Source organism: Balaenoptera ricei, chromosome 5, assembly GCF_028023285.1.
Source record: "Balaenoptera ricei isolate mBalRic1 chromosome 5, mBalRic1.hap2, whole genome shotgun sequence".
NCBI classification, from domain to species: Eukaryota; Metazoa; Chordata; class Mammalia; order Artiodactyla; family Balaenopteridae; genus Balaenoptera; species Balaenoptera ricei.
The window spans coordinates 32,990,622-33,006,608 of record NC_082643.1 but is presented as its reverse complement, the minus strand read 5'-3'; the positions used below and the strand labels follow the sequence as shown (position 1 = coordinate 33,006,608).

The following is a 15,987-nucleotide window of genomic DNA, read 5'->3' as shown; positions in this document are numbered from 1 at the left end:
TAGAAGAAAAGTTAATCTTCAATCTTAAAAAATGAATGACATGAAATACAAGTTTACATATACAAGTCAGACTGCATCCGAGAGAGCACTCACTATAGGACAGAGTGAAGCTTGTATTTAAAACAATCACTCTGTGTCTTAAAACTGAGTAGTTTTGCAATACAAATACAAATTTCTTCCACATTTCATCTTTACACTTTTTATATATCCTGAGATTTTATAGAAGAGACTTCTTTGGCTTCAGTTGCCAAATAGTGGTTAAATACATATTTGCAACTTTATGTTTTTAAATAAATTTATTTATTTATTTATTTATGGCTGCGTTGGGTCTTCAATGCTGTGTGCGGACTTTCTTTAATTGTCGCGAGGGGGGCTGCTCTTGGTTGCAGTGCGTGGGCTTCTCATTGCGGTGGCTTCTCTTGTTGCGGAGCATGGGCTCTAGGCATGCGGGCTTCAGTAGCTGTGGCACGAGGGCTCTAGAGCACAGGCTCTGTAGTGATGGTGCATGGGCTTAGTTGCTCTGTGGCATGTGGGATCTTCCCAGACCAGGGATTGAACCCATGTCCCCTGCATTGGTAGGCGGGCTCTTTTTTAAAAAAATTAATTAATTAATTTTATTTTTGGCTGCGTTGGGTCTTCATTTCTGTGTGCTGGCATTCTCTAGTTGCGGTGAGCAGGGGCTACTCTTTGTTGCAGTGCAGGGGCTTCTCATTGAGGTGGTTTCTCTTGTTGCAGAGCACGGGCTGTAGGCATGAGGGCTTCAGTAGTTGTGGCTCATGGGCTCTAGAGCGCAGGCTCAGTAGTTGTGGCGCATGGGCTTAGTTGCTCCGCAGAATGTGCGATCTTCCTGGACCGGGGCTCGAACCCGTGTCCCCTGCATTGGCAGGCGGATTCTTAACCACTGCACCGCAAGGGAAGCCCTGGTAGGCAGATTCTTAACCACTGTGCCACCAGGGAAGTCCCTATTTGCAACTTTAAAGCAAAAGTAAAATAAGCATTTTCGTTGTGGTATCAGGAGCACATCAATAGCCAAGGCACTTTCTGGCACCGACTTCTTATAGAGTCTGAGAGGGAAGACAACACCAATAATCCAAAATCCGTTAACCTTTTCTCATTGTCAAGATTACCTCAAATTCCTCTTATCCGAGGCCATTTTTTCAAAAGCTATTTTGGGCAAAATAATTGTCATAGCAGATTATAAAATGGATATGCAATGCCTCCAGGTATCAGTTTAACCTTTGGATCACACCGAATGACCAGAAAGGGAACGACCCAGTTATTTTGAGATCTTGGGGAATCATCTTCCTAAGTTGTTCTTTCAACTATTGACTGACATTGAAGGACTGTGTAAAAGATCCATAGTAAACTCTCAAGTGTCATTGTTGAAGAGATGCTGTTGAAACTGACCATTACACTATCCCAGGCTTCTTTTGAAGGACTCATGGAAGAAATTTTTCACAGAAAATAAGTTTACTTCTCTTATAGACATTGTGAATGTTAGAACTACTGTGTTTTCTTTGTTACTTTGTGTTTTAGTTTGCCAGGCCTGCCATAATACAATACTGTAGGCTGGGTGGCTGACACAACGGAAATTGATTTTCTCACAGTTCTAGGGCAAAGTTGGTTTTTCCTGAGGCTTCTCTCCTTGGCTTATAGATGGCTGCTTCTTGCTGTGTCCTCACATGGCCTTTTCTCTGTGCACACATGCCCCTGGCATCTCTTCCTCTTCTTATAAGGTCAGCAGTCCTGTTGGATTAGAGCCTCACCCTTATGACCTCATTTAACCTTAATTACCTCTTGAAAGGCCTTATCTCCAAATATAGTCACATTTGGGGATTAGGGCTTCAGCATATGACCTTTAGGGGAACACAGTTCTGTCCATAACACTTTGATAGCTGGGAATTTGAGAGGCAAATCTGTGTAACACAGTAAGCAGTATCAGAAAACACTTGACATTATTTTTCTATCCATATTTTCCTTTTAACTTGATATTCTTTTCTTTCTTTTTTCATACATACTATATTTTTTATAAGCTATCTTAAAACTTTTTATAAGACAGAGGGCAAATAAGTAATTAAATAAATAAATTCTTATCTTTAGTAGATTTTTATGGATATTTGCTCACTGAAATGATCAGAAGGAATTGTATTCCTGGGGGCCAAAAGATGCTGGAGGAGGTTCTGTGATCATACTCCTCTGAGTATACTTACTTATTTATATAAGTGTTTAGGTTTATAATATATACTTATATCAATGTTTAGGCTTATATATTATAATGAATCAGTTGTTTATCCCTTTGATAGTATAATAGAACATCAGTGGAATTAAGATTTTATAGACAATGAAGTTGTTTTCCTAATTGTGTCAATTCTTCTTTCTCTTATTCTAGAAAAGTTTTATCAAAAAAGAACAACAGTCTGTCAAGCCAGAATCAAAGCCACAACCCAGGTATATCTTTTATATGATAGCAGGAAAGTTTAAATTAATATGCTTGCTTTTGGTTTTATCCTGACTTAAGTATCTGCTTTAAAGAAATGTAGGTTGTTGAAAGCTCAAGTTTTCAACGTATCTTTTTCAAAGTTCCCATTTAATTTGACTGAGGCAAGGATAAAAAATTCTTATTTTTTTGAGTGTATTAATGCTCATTCAGTAGACCAGGCTGTAGGTTTACTTTGCAGTGGCAAGTAAAAGCATTGTAAATAGTACTGTATGATGTTTCAGCAGTTTTGTTTATTAGAAACTGTGTCCTGCAATTCACTATGGTACAGCATGCCTTTCAGTGACTCTGTGAGGCATTCTTAAGTTTGCTCTGCTTCTTTGTGTAGCAAATTTTTTGTCAAACTTTTGTGAAAAAATAACTGATTTTGTGAGATAGACTGGAGAGTGAGATGGAAAGAAGGGATTATGGAAAATTAACAGTGAAGTTTCTGAAAAGGACAGGTTTCAGACCTGTGCTTTCTTTTTCACTGGTAACACATTAATTTATTAATTCACCAGATATTATTTTTGTACTGACTCGGTGCAAAGCTCTGTGTCAAGCCATATAGATGCAAATAGCAAAAGGGTAAACCTTGGAGACTGAAGTTTGTCAGAGCAACCAGTTTGCAAAACTTACCCCCTAATAAATACAGGTTTATTCAAATATATTATTCAGGCTACCTTCTCTTACTTGACATCCTTCTTAATTCCTTCTCTCAATTACTCAAAAGGTGTGGTCCATAATCCCTCATTCACAATTCCAAAATCTGGAAAGCTCCAGAAACTGAAAGTTGATGTCACCTAAGGTGGTGCCAAAACTCTTAGTGTCAAAACCTGACCTGAAGTAATAAGTGATCATGATTACTCATAGTCTCTACTTTTCCCACTTCATGTGAATATTCATACTTTGCATACATATTAACACTAATTATATTAGCTAATTAATATTAATATGTTCAATGATGGGATACTGCCCCAGACTCTACTTAAATGTTACATAATATATGGTATGCATGCTATATTAATTTCCTAGACTTTGAAACAAAGTCTGAATTCCCAAATACATCTGACTCTAAGGTTCAAGTATTATGGAATTGCACTATATGGTGAGTCTTGGCCAAATATGACTGTGAAATAATGCCAAACAATTGTTTAAACCTCCAATAAATAAATATCCAGTTTAAGATTAGATGTTTTCTGAGAGTTAGTCGCATAATAAATTTAGTAGTAGCTAAATTCATTAGTAGTAGCACTCATTCTGTGCTTAGTTTGTACAAGGTACTTTCATATAACTCCCATAACAACACATGATGTATTTTATTATCACCGTTTTACTGATTCAATTGATTCAACTGAGGTTAAATATTTCACTTAGGGTCAATCAGCTAGTCTGTGATAGAGCTGGATTCAAACGTAGGTCCTTTAATTGCAGTCATTGCTACATACTATAAGCTAAATTATGCCAGAATGATCCCTGGCTAAAATTTCAAGTTCTGTGAGAGCAGGGGTGGTTGATTCTGTTAACATTTCTATCTATAGCTCATGGCACAATCCCAGCAATGTAGTAGATACTCAGAAAATATAACTGAACAAATGAACAATTTCCAGAGGAAAAGGAAAAACAGATTGTGTCTTGTCCTGCTCAGAAAATTTTCTTTCAGTCTTTCATAGTTTATTCATTTAACAAGAAACATTAAACACCTGCTGTATTAGATGTTAAGGACGGGGTGAACAAGAGAGACTCCTTACATTTGTGGAATTTAAAGCCTAGGCAGAGTTCTCAGTTGCTGTTCACCATGGAGGGAGACAGAAATTGGAGTTTAAGTCCTTTCAGATGACAGGACTTAGTAAACACCTCAGTCTCTCCATGGAAATCTTAGAAAGCCAACACCTACGGAGTGGAGATTATACCCCAGGACTAAGGAATTCACCTTAGTACAAGGGACGAAACAAACAGATTCACCCTAAAAAAAGCATAAAACTAAGCCTCAACAAGTTCAAGATGATAAACCAGTAACTTAGCTACCACCTAGAATTAAAAAACAATCAACATTCTTTCAAGGACAGTAACATAATCCACAATCCCTACAATGTACAATGTTTAGTACACAACAAATAAAATGTTAGACACGTTAAGAAACAGGAAAATCTGGGTTACATCAAAGAAAAAGATATCCCAAATGTTAGAATTAGCAGACAAGAGCTTGAAAGCAGTTATTATAAATGTTCAAGAACTTAAAGAAAAAGATGTTCCTAATAACAGAGAATCCCAGTGCATAAATGGAAAATATAAGGACAATAATCAAATGAAAGTTCTGGAACTGAGAAATAACGTATCTGATGTGAAAATTTCATTGAATGGTTGAACACCATATTGGAGAAGGCAGTAGAGAAGATTAGTAAACTTGTAGATCTATAGAGACTAATCTGAACAAAACGATTGATTGAGAACAAAATGAACAAAGCCTGATGGGCCTATAAATTAATAACAAGTGGCCTATCATATGTGAATTGGAGTCTCAGAAGAAGAGAACTAGAATAAGGCAGAAAAAGTAGTTGAAGAAATAGTAGCTGGGGGCTTCCCTGGTGGCGCAGTGGTTAAGAATCCGCCTGCCAATGCAGGGGACACGGGTTTGAGCCCTGGTCCGGGAAGATCCCACATGCCATGGAGCAGCTAAGCCTGTGCGCCACAACTACTGAGCCTGTGCTCTAGAACCCACGAGCCACAACTACTGAGCCCACAGGCCACAACTACTGAAGCCCGTGTGCCTAGAGCCCGTGCTCTGCAACGAGAAGCCACCGCAATGAGAAGCCCGCGCACTGCAATGAAGAGTAGCCCCCGTTCGTCACAACTAGAGAAAGACCACGTGCAGCAACGAAGACCCAACAAGCCAAAAATAAATTAATAAAATAAATACATTTATTAAAAAAAGAAAGAAAGAATAGCTGGAAATTTCCAAATTTAATGAAAAACATCTTTATGCATCCAAGAAGACATCACATCTAAGCAAGATAAACACAAGAAAAAACACGTAGGCATATCATAGGCAAAGAGTTGAGAATTAAAGGCAAAGAAAAACCTTTGAAATAACCAGCAGGGAAAAATACACATTGTACAAAGGGTTACAATTCTGAGAATGATGGACGTCTTCTCACTGGAAATGATGCAGACCAGAAGGCAATGAAATTATATATTTAAAGTGCTAAAAGAAAGAAGATTATCCACTGATAATTCTGTATCTAGTGAAACTATCTCACGGTATTGAGGCTGAAAAAAGAAATTTTCAGCTAAATTAAAGAAATGAGAATATACTGCCAACTAATCTGTTTTTCACAAATGTTAAAGGAAGCTCTTCATGCTGAGAGAAATGACACCTGTTGTATATTTGAATCTACAAGAAGAAATAAAGAACATTGAACATAGAAAATATATGATGAAAATATATGAAAAAGAATATTTTTTCCAATTATTTTTAAATTGAACATTTTAGACAAAATCATAACATTATTATGGTACTTATAAGTAGGGAGATGCAAAAATATATATGACAATGCTAGCAAAATAATGGACTTATACTTTTGCAAGTTTCTTTCATTTTATGTGTAGTGGTATTAATTCTAAGTAGAGTGTGATAAGAAAGCAAATTGTAATTCCCAGAGCAACCACTAATACAAAAAGATAAACCTAAAAGATAATACGAAAACTAAAATGGAATATCAAAAACTATTTGGTTATCCCAAAAGAAGACAGGAGAGGGAGAACATATAATGGGTGAGTAAAAAACAAATAGTAAAATGGTAGACAAACCCAACTGTACCAACATTTATATTTCATATACAGAATAAACATGCAGTTAAAAGTAAGAGCTTGTCAGGATGTATAAAAAAGCAAGAGCCAACTCTATGCTGTTTATAAGAGATGAACATAAAAAGGCATTAATTGGAAGTAAAAGGTTAGAGAAAAGATACACAATGAAAAAAAGGTAGCAGAAGAGTGCTAGAGTGGCTATACATCAAAGTAGACTTCAAGGATGATTTCCAGAGATAAAGAGGACACTTCATAATTGTAAAAGAATGAATTAATCAGAATTAGATAATAATCCTAAATGTGTATGACTTAATAATAGAGCTTTAACACAAATAAAGCAGAAATTGACAGGATTAAAGAATAAAATGGACAACTGCATAATTATGACTGGAATTTTTTTACATGTCTTTTAGTAATTGATAGGAAAATTAGTAAAAAGAGTAAATGACAACATAGCAGATTTGAACATACAGTCAACTGATTTGAACTAATTAACGTTTGTAGACTACAACCAACAAATGTAGAAGATACGTTTTTTTTTAAGTGCACGTGCAACATTCGTTATAGAGATAAGAACAGAAAGCAATGAAATAAAAAACAGAAACAATAACGCAAATTAAGAAAGCCAAAAGTTGTTTTTTTGAAAAGATTAGTAGAATTTGTAAGCTCCTAACAAAACTAAGAAAAAGAGATAAAACATAAATTACCAATATTAAAAATGAAAGAAGTGGAATAACTATATATTCTATAGACATTAAAAGGAGAAAAGATTATATGAATAAGTTCATGCCTACCACATTCAACAACTGAGATGAAATGGACAAATTCTTGAAAAAAGACAACATACCAAAACTGACACAGAACAAATAGAAAATCTGAATAACCCATATCTATTAAAGAAATTGAATTTGTCATCAAAAACCTTTTCACAAAAAGACCTGCTTTAAGGAAAAAAATACTATATATTTTTAAACTATTTGATGGTGTTAGCTTATCTTCTTGTGTAAGTCTTTTTCCTGTAAATATCCTTTACCTGATTAGTTTGAGTGGGAAGTCTTTTTTTTTCTCATAGGTATTACTAAAGTAAAATTTAGTCCAGCCCTTTCAATAATAAAAAGTTGTACAGTCTGAAAGGTGAGTGTTTATTGTATTTATTTTCCTGGAGCCAACCAGCTACTCTGAATGCTAAGCATTTTCCTGTACCATCTGCCATCTGTTGCAGCATAAAGAGCTGTGGCAGTTTTGCAGGGACATCTAGCTAACTTTGGCAGGGCTGTCATAAACATTTTAGAGGATGATGGCTGAAGGGAAGGGAAGTTTAGAGATCACTTGATTCAATTCTTTTAATTTCCAGGTGAGAAAGTAAAAGTTTAAAAAGATTAAGTGTCTTCTTCAAGGTCACAAAAGTAAAAAGAAAAAAAAAAAACCCAAAATTGTTACTAGAGTCCAACACTCAATTCACAGTGTTCTTACTCAGTCATGCTGCTTTTGTGCCATTTGTATCTTAAATTTTAACAGCCTTTCTGATGATTACTTAAGAGAAGTAGACTGAAACTAATGAATTAGCAAGTACAAGAGTGGCTCTAGTGATTAAAACATATTACTAGATAGAATTCTGGAGAAAGAGAGATAAAAGAAAGTGAAACAATGTGAAAACAGAGTGAAGTAGTGAATGATATAAAACTAAATATTTCACATGCAGACACATTTCATTGAAAATATTTAAGTGAAACACTATTAAGATTTTCTTCTTCATTTGAAATCCTATACCATTTCTGTCATAGAAATTCTGTGAAACTTTAGAATCCAAATGTTGGGACCCTTTAAGCTTGTCTTAAAGAATTTTTCTTGTTAGAGAGAAATCTCCCATATATTTTCAGCTAGAGGTTTCCGTAGAGTCTGCATGAGACAGAGTATATTATAACCTTCCACCAGTCATCTGTCAATTTCAGTAAGGTACTGGCCAATTTCTAAAGTACTTTTGCATTTCAAGGGTGAAAATATGTCACACATATATCACCATTGCCAGGCTACAATAAATATAAGAGAGTTTGGTTTTTTTCCCCCTCTTCTTAGTTATAGAAAAAAAAATGATGGAATTCATTTACCCATAGCCACAAGCTTTGAGAGAACTCTCTAGAGCTGGCAAATAGAACTGGTTTATGCACCCACTCAGCAGTGTTTTTTTTTTTTTTAAGATGAAGACAGTTTTTTGTTTTTTTTTTTAAACTTTGGGTTTATTTATTTACTTATTTATTTATTTATTTATGGCTGGTGTTGAGTCTTCGTTTCTGTGCGAGGGCCTTCTCTAGTTGCGGCAAGTGGGGGCCACTCCTCATCGCGGTGCGCGGGCCTCTCACTATCGCGGCCTCTCCCGCTGTGGCGCACAGGCTCCAGACGTGCAGGCTCAGTAATTGTGGCTCACGGGCCCAGTTGCTCCGCGGCATGTGGGATCCTCCCAGAGCAGGGCTCGAACCCGTGTCCCCTGTGGTGGCAGGCAGACTCTCAACCACTGCGCCACCAGGGAAGCCCTCAGCAGTGTTTTTTAAGGAGGCAGTCACTTGGCTGTTAAAAGGTTGGGATGGGAAGTTGAGGAAACTAAAAATGCTGTTGCTGCACTTGATTTGGAATTACTGCAAATTTGGGCACCCACTCCGGTTCTTGAGAGGGAAGGGAACCTGTTACCTTATATGGATAAAGAGTGGTAGATAAGGCAGAGTTATAATTATTTTTGTCCTAATCTTCAGTGATCATGAACCTAAAATGCATATTTTCACATTTCTATTTTTTTTGTCCATCTTCTTGTGTTTTCAACTGTAAAGATCTCAAAATTTAGAAGGAGAGAAATAAATATAACAGTAGTGCTTAGGTCCATTTGCTATATACAATTATGTATACAGATGTATATAAGACTTTTCATTAGCAGCATTATTAAACAAAGAACTATAATGCTCAAATCCAGCACATTTAGGATAAATTTACCAGGTTCCAGATTCCACACAGTGGCTACTTGATTTTATTTTGGGGTTCTTAAATATATATTTGTGTTATTTTTATGAGGGATATGATCTTATTGTCTTGATTTTCAATTCTGCTAAAAATATTCATTTCATACACACCCTTGCCCAACATTTAGAGAATATAATTTTCATAAATGAACAATATAAAGCAAAATTATTTGATTTCGGAATGCAAGTTTCTATTTCCTCAATATTTCAATTTAAACGGTAAATTTTGAAATTTTAGAACTCCGTAAATGTCAGAAGATGGTTAGAAATCCTTAAGGTTAAAGTATGGTTGAGAAAGCCTAAAACGTTTTTTAAGGGAAAAGAAAGGTTATGATGAGCTTTTCAAAGTAAGCCAAGCAATTTCAGTTCAAATAGAATTGCCAAAGGAACGTTTTTACGAGTTTTGTTTTTCAAAGTAAAATACTTTATGTAAGATTTCTAAACCAGGAAGAATTAAAGCCCAATAGATGTAATTCTTAATTTGTAATTTTAAAAAAGTAGTATGTACACAGATTATAGTATATATGTTTATGTTTTTATACTGATAAAGGTAAAAAGTGAATGATATTTTGCAATGAAGTGGGATCTTGTCTTTTCCTAGCATCATCTTTTTTTAATCTTTCCATTAACTTCTTCATGATTAACACATTTTCTCTTATTTTGTGTGGTATCATTAATATAAAAATATCAAAAGCAGTTTATATTATTAACTAAAAGGAAATAATACATTAGCACACAGAGTTCATTCTCAATATCTAAGCGAAAATTGTGAACCAGGATTGTAATCTACTGTACTATTACCATGACATTGTACTTTTATTTTCTGTGACAAAGATTTCTTCATATATCTTCCTTGAGGTCCACTTGAATTTGTTTGGCACCTCTAACTATATTGCAAATAGTATCTCCTTCTTTGTTCAGATAAACTATTGTATTTCATGAATAAAACACATATTCTCTTTTGATGTCTTTCAGCAGTGAGCTGTTAATTCTTTGCAGATTCATCTGACTTTAGTGATAAATTTTCCTTTCGTTGAATTTCTAAAGTACATAATTGTTTTTTAAAATGACTGACTGATTTCCAAGTACAGAATAGAAAAGTTGATGGGTCTTTAACTCATAGAGGAAAAATATTCTATCGTTAATTCATAATGTTAAAGTTGTAAGCAGTTCAAAAGGTGGTCATCAGCCCTTCACCTTTTTACTATTTAGTTTGTTTCAATTCTGGATGATAAAAACATTGTTTAAATATACCATCTATGAAGTGTACCATTTTAGAACCCTTAAGTTCCTCTTTTTTTTTCATCCTTTGGGATTCCAAGCATCCAGATAGTTCATGTAAATATGTAGATGAGGAATAATTATATATTTTCCCTTCCTATTTTGTAGCATGCTAGAACTAAAAGGGTAGTAGTAACCGGATATGACTCACAAATATGTTACTGAAAGGCAAAACTGTGCTAAGAACTCTAAATTTTCTCTTTTTTGATATAATAGAATATAGTACATTTACTGGCATATCTAAGTATGAAATTCACATTTCAGAGTCTGGAGATTTAGCTAGGTACTTTAATGTTTCCTTTATATCTCTAAAATTACTGCCTTTGTCCATCATCATTTTTTCTGAAATGGGTCAAGTCCTCTTATTTTATCTCAAAACAATTTTACAGTTTACCACCTAATAACTTTCCTTTGGTCTCTTCTAAAATTTGTTAATTACTAATGTAATATTAGCTTGTTTATGGTATCTTCTGTGAACAGATTTTTTTTTCTGGGTCAGTACCCAGCCTAAGCATTTTTTGAAAATAAATTTATAATGGATAATATTTCTCCAGTGATACTTCCTCTAGTTGTATTTTGTCTTTGGGGAATTATAGAATCTCAGAGTTTAAGGAACCTTAGAGATTTCCTACTGAAAACCTCTATCCAAAGGGTGAATCTCCTCTATAACATGGTACCTACATCACCTCTACTTGAAAACTCCAGGGATTAGTAATTACTCTGTTCAAGTGGAATCCATTTCATTCTAATTAGTGCCCTGACTTTGACAGTTCTCTCTGTGAGGCTCAGCACCTATCCCCCTTGAGCTGGTACCCCACTGGTCCTGATTCTGTCTTCTTGAAGCCACTCTAGTTACCAATTCTTTCTTTAGATTCTCTCTTTCTATACACACACACACACACACACACACATATCTTTATTAGATTTATATATTTATTAGGATGCTAATTCAAATTAGCTTAAGCAAAATGGTAATTAAATCTGTTTGCTCATATAAGTAGAGATTCCAAGAGTGTGGAGTATGTTGGACATCTGTTCTTTTTATCTGTTTAACATCTTAGGCTCAACTGATTCAACACGTTCAAGTAATGTCTTCAGGATGTGCTCTCCTTTCATTCATTTTAAATCTCTGCTTGCCCCTGTTTGGCCTTAAAACCTCTTACTACAGACTTTTTCTCCATGTGGTAAGCAAAATGGTTGGCTTCCAGCTGTTTGTAATTGACTTACTTCCTGCTCTTACCAGAAAGAAAGGTCTCTTATTAGACACACACACACACACACACACACAGAGAAATATTCTGGATGACCTTCCAGCTTGGATGACATGGCCAGCCCTAGACAAATCCTAGTCATACGAGTGGAGAAGGAGAAGTGCAATTCCACAAGGGAAAGGAGGTGAAAACAGAGGAAAGGAACAGGTGCCCACCATACTCAAAAGTATCCCTCTTGAAGTGTGATGCTTAGGAAAGAACACAGTATTTCAGATGTAATTTTATGAATACAGTGTAGAGTGGAACCAAACTGTAGATATTCTAGATCAATTCATGAAGCCCATCATATGTCAGCTTTGGGGGTCAGTTTCTTAAGGGCAATACTCACATTGATTTCAATTCTGAAAAATAAATAAAACCCCAAACAAGCAAACCCTGAGCCTTTCTCAGATATTCTAATGTATCCCTATTCTGTTCTTTTGCTGTGCCTCCCTTCTTTTCTTTCTCTATCCCTTTTTTTCTTCCCTTCATCTATTATATATTGCCAGGTACACAAGGAAAAGTAGTTGCTGTTAGGGAATTCAGAGTATAGAGGGGTGATAGACCCAGAGAATTAAGTTATGTGGTAACTACAATGATGGAGGAAAGGTACCTAACCATCCTCATGAGTCTGAGAGGAATTATTTGTACAATCATATATATTAACCAATTGCAGAGCTTTATAAGCAAAGCTATCACATTTCAACATTGGATTTAGCTCCTTATCACTTTTGCCTGAGATAGTTAGCTCACACGTTACCTTTTCAATAATCCCATACCAGCCATAACACACTATTTAAAATTGCAATTTCCACCCCTGCTAGCTCTCCCTAACTTCCTTACTCTGCTTTATTTTCTATCAAAGCATACATTGCCTTCTAACATACTCAATAATTAACTTGTTTACTGTGATTACTGTCTGTCTCTCCCACTAGAACATAAGCTTAATGAGGAGAGGGAATTTTCTATGTTTTATTTATCAGTGTATCCTCAATGCTAGAAGAGTATCTTACACTAAATGAATGAATGAATGAACGAGTAAATGAATATATATTTGTTCAATGCATGGATTAAACTTTTGGATCTTTTCTCTGCCTTCTAATGATTTTTTTCCCTTTCAGGAATTTATAACTCCTGTCTCAGACTTTCTGCTCCTTCCTGGGTATCTTCACTGGGATATCCCATAACCGTCTCTCAAAATTGAAATAATTATGTTTTCCCTTCCCCATGTCTTCTCTCCTATATTCCCTATCTCAGCTAGTAATGACACTATCCACCCTACCACCCAAGACTGCCCAGTCAGCCTATATTTCTCTACCTTGTTTACAAAGATTTTATGAGAATCTTGAAATTTGCCCTCCTGAAATTGAGAAACATCATAAATCATTCCCTGGTATAGTAATATAGTGAAAACAAAACAAAACAGTAATAAAATTAAAACAAAGGAAATGAATTCAGGATGGCATGGCATCCTTTTTGTACACATTCTGGCTCTTGGCACCACTACTACTTTCTTTAGTTCTTCACATACCATCTGATTGATAACTAATACGATCTGATATTAAACAAACACAAGGACACCTGCTTTCGTCAAAGAAGCAAGGAAGCACCCTCGCCCCCCAACTCATTTCTAATAAAAACCTCCCTCTGGGCAAACTTGCAGAAAACCAAACTGACTGTATCTTCTAGCTGTGTTTACATTGACAGGAACAAGAGGGCTTAACTACAAGGAAGTGGTATAAGCTGGCTGAACTTGAAATTGGGACAAAGGTCTCCCTACAACTATTTATCATCTCATTTTAGTGCTAAAATTCCTGCCCAAGGGCACCATGTTTGTTCCCTCTGCTTCTGACCCAAACTCCAAAGGACCATAAAAGGGCAGAAAAGAGGTGCAGACCCTGGTCCAGGAAATCACCACCCATTTCCATGAACCTAAATGACAAGACCTCTGCCCCATACCGCCCCTTTAGCCCCTTTTCCTATGAAAATCTCACCCTTGCCTACACTCAGGGAGAAGGGGCTTTTAGAACAAGACCTCCTCCTTCTCCATTCCTTGGTCAATGAATAATAATTTTTCTGTCTGCTGCTATAAAAAGTAATTTCGCCTTATTGATGCGAACAATAACCGGGTAGGGAAAGAAGCAGACATTATTGGTAACAATTCCTGTGTGGAATCAAAAGGAAAACATCTGAGAAACAGCAAGCAGAATAATGAGAGGGAGAACACATAAGTTCTCATCTCTAAATCACAGTAATCCTACCCAGAAAAGTAAAATAAGAATGAATGGATGTCTCAAGCAGAGAAAATCAGATTTTCCATTACACTTTTTCATGGAATCACTCATACAGAGGGAGAGTAGGGAGGCAGAAGCATGGGGAGAGGAGGTTACAAAGTCCCATCCCTCTCCAGGTTGTTCCAAAGACTGTCCACATTTCCTGTTTTTCTAGTAGAATTTGACCTGCTTTCTGACCACCACTCTGAGTGTGCTTGCTTGAGGGTCTCCTCAATTCCTGGAAATGACAGTCCCTAAAACAGTTATGTGGTTGGGAATAAAATATTGAGTATAATATCAGAAATTATTTTTAGAATCACCTGAACTGTTGTGGGGATTTATTTCATTACCTGAAGCCCGGTTCTAGGGAAAAGGAATCTGTGGACAGGCACCGATCTTCATTGTCTGCTCTTTTGGAGCAGAGATGAGAGAGATGGATGGCAGGGGGTAGAGCCAGCTCTTCTCCATAACTGACCAAAGTTTGGGTTGAGAGCAAAGGGCTACCCCAAGAGGAATAAATGAATGTTTTGGGAGAAAGACTATACAACTCATTATGTTCCCTATTGCATAGATAAGCTCGTGAAAAATGGACAACTCTGGTCGCTGTGCCACAGAAAAATCAGCTCTCATTACACCTTTGGCATAAACACCCTAGTCATTACAGACATCTTCAGCGGTAATTTTTTTCAGTGCCCTTCAGATAAAAACATGTAGGTACAATAAAAAGGTGGTTTAAATGTTTGTTTCAGAGAGAATTCCCTGGAAGTGCATCATGCTTACCTTGCCCTTAATGTCAGAATCAATTAAATTTGAACAAAACCAGTGTTTCCTCTCTGCTTTTGTTTTTGTATTGTCTGAAATGATAATTTCAGTTTAATTCATAACAAATAGCGTTCCTCCAAAAAGCTGATATGTGCAGGAAAGAATAATTGCATTTTTTTGAACTGAATTTGGAATTTAAAAAGCTCTATCTTGTTTTGAGGAAGAACTGTTAGAAACTTGAAACCAAGCAGCAGCAGCAGCAAAAATAAAACCCATCTTTCCAGAGATATGACATGATGGGCTGGGAGAAGGTCTTCCTAGGAAAATCAGGTATGGGGGCAGGGAGAAGAAATCCTCCCAGCCCAGTGTAGCATTTGCATTTCTGGATAGGTACTAGTTAGAGCACTTGAGGTTGTAAACTGTTGAAGCCAACTACCCTCAGAGGCTTTAAATAGAATATCAACCTCACCCTTTAATATGATCTAGTGAAAGAGATTACTATGGAACTGGGAGCTACCCAAAATAGGAGGGGTCTTGGGTTTTTTGGCTCAGGGCAGGCTAGCATTGTGAGGAATGATCAGAACACAAAAAAAGTGTGGAAAGCACAGAAGAAAACACATCTCATTCACATATTTAAACTATTTAAAATTTTTGCCTTAACTAAACTGGTGTCTATCTTCCACTTCAGGAGGATTGCACCTGTTTTTAAAAGTTCCAGGAATTCTGTTTTGATTTTTTTTAAGTGAATAGGTTTTGCTAGCATGAAGTACTAAACCCTTGGGAAGATTTGAAAATGGAGTACTAAATAATATTGACACAAGATTTTTCATGGAAATGTGTAACATCCCTGTTCTTAAAAATCTCTATCACCCATGCTGAATTTAATGCATTGTTTTTAAACTGAACAGACCTCATATAGGACATTAAAGTAAGCCACAAACTTGTTTCACTTGTTAGCCAAGTTGCTTTCAGATCCAGCATTCAAAGCATGAGGGCATCACGTGTTTCTACTTCAAGGCTGCAAGTACAGGAAACGAAAGCCCTTGACACAGCTTGCTAGCAGAGGGTCCAAATCAGAGTAAATTGTGTAAATTATAACTAAATTACAAAGCATTTGGACAAAGCAG

General features: G+C 36.1%; 1 protein-coding gene across 1 annotated transcript in view; it reads left to right on the top strand.

The window, feature by feature from the left end:
- IQCM (IQ motif containing M) overlaps positions 1-13,177 on the top strand; it is a 260,288-nt gene extending 247,111 nt beyond the window's left edge. Inside the window, exons 7-9 of the mRNA XM_059923941.1 lie at positions 2,390-2,448; positions 11,637-11,759; positions 12,947-13,177. Of these exons, the coding sequence (XP_059779924.1) occupies positions 2,390-2,448; positions 11,637-11,759; positions 12,947-13,012 (248 nt within the window). The 3' untranslated portion in view covers positions 13,013-13,177. The remainder of the gene's footprint in view (positions 1-2,389; positions 2,449-11,636; positions 11,760-12,946) is intronic.
- Positions 13,178-15,987: the final 2,810 nt, after the last annotated feature.